The sequence below is a fragment of the Cebus imitator genome, unplaced genomic scaffold (genome assembly GCF_001604975.1).
Source record: "Cebus imitator isolate Cc_AM_T3 unplaced genomic scaffold, Cebus_imitator-1.0 Scaffold435, whole genome shotgun sequence".
Classification (NCBI taxonomy): Eukaryota; Metazoa; Chordata; class Mammalia; order Primates; family Cebidae; genus Cebus; species Cebus imitator.
In genome coordinates this window covers 893,911-897,437 of record NW_016107750.1, presented here as the reverse complement: position 1 = coordinate 897,437, position 3,527 = coordinate 893,911, and the positions used below count along the sequence as shown (strand labels likewise).

Genomic DNA, 3,527 nt, shown 5'->3' with positions numbered 1-3,527 from the left:
AGTGCGGTGGCATGATCTCAGCTCACTGCAACCTCTGCCTCCTGGGTTCAAGCAATTCTCCTGCCTCAGCCTCCCAAGTAGCTTGGACTACAGGCACCCGCCACCATGCCTGGCTAATTTGTGTATTTTTAGTAGAGATGGGGTTTTGCCACATTGGCCAGGCTGGTCTCGAACTCCTTACCTTTGTGATCTGCCCACTTTGGGCCTCCCAAAGTGCTGGGATTATAGGCGTGAAGCCACTGCGCCTGGCCAAGGATGATTTTACTTTTGACTTTAACTTCCCAGAATGTTTACTGAGGTGGTCATTCTGGGGTGAGGTGGTTTAGAGGGTCTTTGGAAAGCACAACTAGAAGGAAGAATGAAGAGTGAGAGCTGCTAAAAAGAATTTAAAGAGGTGAGTGCAGTGGCTCACACTTGTAATCCCAGCACTTTGGGAGACTGAGGCAGGAGTTTGAGCTCAGGAGTTTGAGACTTGCCTGGATAACCTGATGAAATACTGTCTCTACAAAAATTATCTGGTGTAGTGGTGTATACCTGTAGTCCTATCCACTTGAGAGGCTGAGGTAGGAAGATTGCTTGAGCCCAGGAGGTTGAGATGCAATGAACTGTGTTTGTGCCACTGCACTCCAGCCTGGGCACCCTATTTCAATAATAATAATAATTTAAAGGTGGTAGAACTAGGGCTTAATGATTGTATGGGATCATCAAACTTGGAGCTTCCAGAGATGAAGAAGGAAAGAGGAAATCAAGCCTTAACCATATGCAGTTGACTGAGAACCTATTAGAAGGCCGAACAGATTGCTCTCAGTGCTCAACAAAGGCCCGGGGATGAGGCTTAATAGATTTTTTCCTAGCTACTCTACTATGTTATGTAGTGTTCCCCAGTATTAACATCTACCGAGAACCTGTGAATGTGCCTTATTTGGAAATAGGGCTTTGTACATCGAGTCTAGTTAAAGTCATACAGCCCAGGCCATAAATCCAATGACTTGTCTCTATGTAAGGAGAGTTGGGTTTGGACATACAGCCACAATCAGACATGCACAGAGGGAAGGTGGCCATGTGAAGACAGGCAGAGATTAGAGTAATGCAGCTGCAAGCCAATGAATGCCAAGGACTGCAGCCACCACCAGACGCTAAGAGACAAGGAAGGATTCTTTTCAAGACCCTTTGCTGGTGTGTCCAATCTTTTGGCTTCCCTGGGCCACATTGGAAGAAGAGTTGTTTGGGGCCACACATAAAATATGCTAACACTAACGATAGCTGATAAGCTAAAAAAAAAAAAAAAAAAAAAAAAAAAGTCCCTTTCTTAATTCCATAATGTTTTGTCCTGGGCTGCATGTGGCCTGTGGGCTGTGGGTGGAACAAGCTTGCTTTAGAGAGCACATGGCCCTAATGTCACCTCGATTTCAGATTTCTAGCCTCCAGAACTGTAAGTGGATAAACTTCTTTTGTTTTAAGCCACCCAGTTTGTGGTAATTTATTATAGCAGCCCTATGAAACCAATACTGTGTCAAATAGTCATTCATTCATTTGACACCTGTTCTGTTAATCATCAATTTACAATGCATCTGTCTCTGTTTAGGTAAAGTGAAAAGATGGAACTTGTCCCTTGCCTCTTGGGAGCTCATAATTAAACAAATCAATGACTCTTGTGTCTTCTAAGTCTATAGAATCTGAGGGTTCAATTGGACCCTAAGTGTTACCTGTCCACATTTCCCCACAATGATAATGATTGAATCTCCAAAAGTATTTTTCTAGTCTCTGTGTGTAATCTCATAGAATGGGGAACTCACTTCTCCCTAGTTGGTCCCCTATACTTCTATAGACTTTGACTCCTAGAAAGTTATCAGGCTGGGTACAGTTGTTCATGCCTGTAATCCCAACACTTTGGGAAGCAATGGTGGATCGTTAACTTGAGGTCAGGAGTGAGACCAGTCTGGCCAACATGGTGAAACCCCATCTCTACTAAAAATACAAAAATTAATTGGGCTTGGTGGCGTGCTTGTAGTTCCAGCTACTCGGTTGGCTGAGGCAGAATTGCTTGAATCTGGGAGGCGGAGGTTGCAGGGAGTCGAGATCATACCAGTGCACTCCAGCCTGGGTGACAGAGACTCTGTCTCTGGGACCTAGTTATATTTACCTATTGATCTTGGTTGTCCTCACTGAGGTAGCAGAAAGTTAGATCCCTCTTCCCCAGGAGAGGTCATTACTTACTGGTAAACGTTGTCTGTTACTCTCCTGATGCACCTTCAATTCTAGGTGCTTCTTTCACCAGCAGGCTCTCTGCAAGAAAACCTTGTATCCTTAATAATAATAATAGACACAGCTGACATTTATAAGGACTTATTATGTATTAAGCATCATGCTAAGTGCTTTCCGTGCGTTATCTAATTTGATCCCCATAATAAAATGTATGAGGAGAGTATTATTAAGCCTCATTTAATAGATGAGAAAATTGATGGTTAGAGAGGGCAAGGAATGTGCACAAAGTTATGCAGCTAGATAAGTGTTGGTGTAAGGATTTTTTTTTTTTTGAGACAAGGTCTTGTTCTGTCTCCCAGGCTGGAGTGCAGTAGTGTGATCACGGCTCACTGCAGCCTCCACCTTCTTGGGCTCAGGTTATCCTCCCACCTCTGCCTCTTGAGTAACAGATCAAGGTGTATGCCATCACACTCGCCTAATTTTTTGTAGAGACTGGGTTACACCATGTTGCCCAGGCTCCTCTCCATCTGCTGGGCTCAAGACATCTACTAACCTCAGCCTCCCAAAGTGCTGGGATTACAGGTGTGAGCCACCAGGCCTAGCCTGGAGTAAGGATTTTTATCAAATTAGATTCCATGTTCTGATCCAACCACACTGCCTCTCATTGCCTGAGAGCCTGGGGGTATCATGGGAATACCCTTGTCTTACCATGAGCCTGCTTTTGTCTCTCTGGATGCAGGAAGGACCATCAGAGTGCTCCACCTGTGCAGTACGGGGAACTGCGGGCGTTGCTAGAAGCTATGCTAAACCGGTGTGCGGAGTTTTCCCAGACCTGTCTGAACAGGAGACCCCTGGTCAGTGTACTGTAGCCTGCTTCTTTTGGAGATCATGCTGTAATGTGTTTTTAGAAAGATAATTAGTATATTGCCTTACTTTTGTATGCCATTTCATAGCTTTTTCTCATGCACACATGGCTACAATCAGTTGCTATTTTTTCCCTAATAGCAGAACTTTGAGGCTTAAGGATTACTATTCCCATTTTTACAGATGGGGAAACTAAAGTCACGAGGGTTAAATAATTTGTCTCTAAGGTCCAAAACTAGAAAGTACGTAAGCCTAGGGCTGGGCGTGGTGGCTCACACACCTGTAATCCCAGCACTTTGGGAGGCCAAGGTGGGCAGATCACCTGACGTCAGGAGTTTGAACCCAGCCTGACTAACATGGAGAAACCCTGTCACTACTAAAAGTACAAAATCAGCCAGGCATGGTGGCACATGCCTGTAATCCCAGCTACTTGGGAGGCTGAGGCAGGAGAATCACTT

General features: G+C 44.7%; 1 protein-coding gene across 1 annotated transcript in view; it reads left to right on the top strand.

The window, feature by feature from the left end:
* MEI1 (meiotic double-stranded break formation protein 1) overlaps positions 1 to 3,527 on the top strand; it is a 95,520-nt gene that overhangs the window by 36,401 nt on the left and 55,592 nt on the right. Inside the window, exon 12 of the mRNA XM_037731994.1 lies at positions 2,945 to 3,059. Coding sequence (XP_037587922.1) covers positions 2,945 to 3,059 — 115 coding nt within the window. The remainder of the gene's footprint in view (positions 1 to 2,944; positions 3,060 to 3,527) is intronic.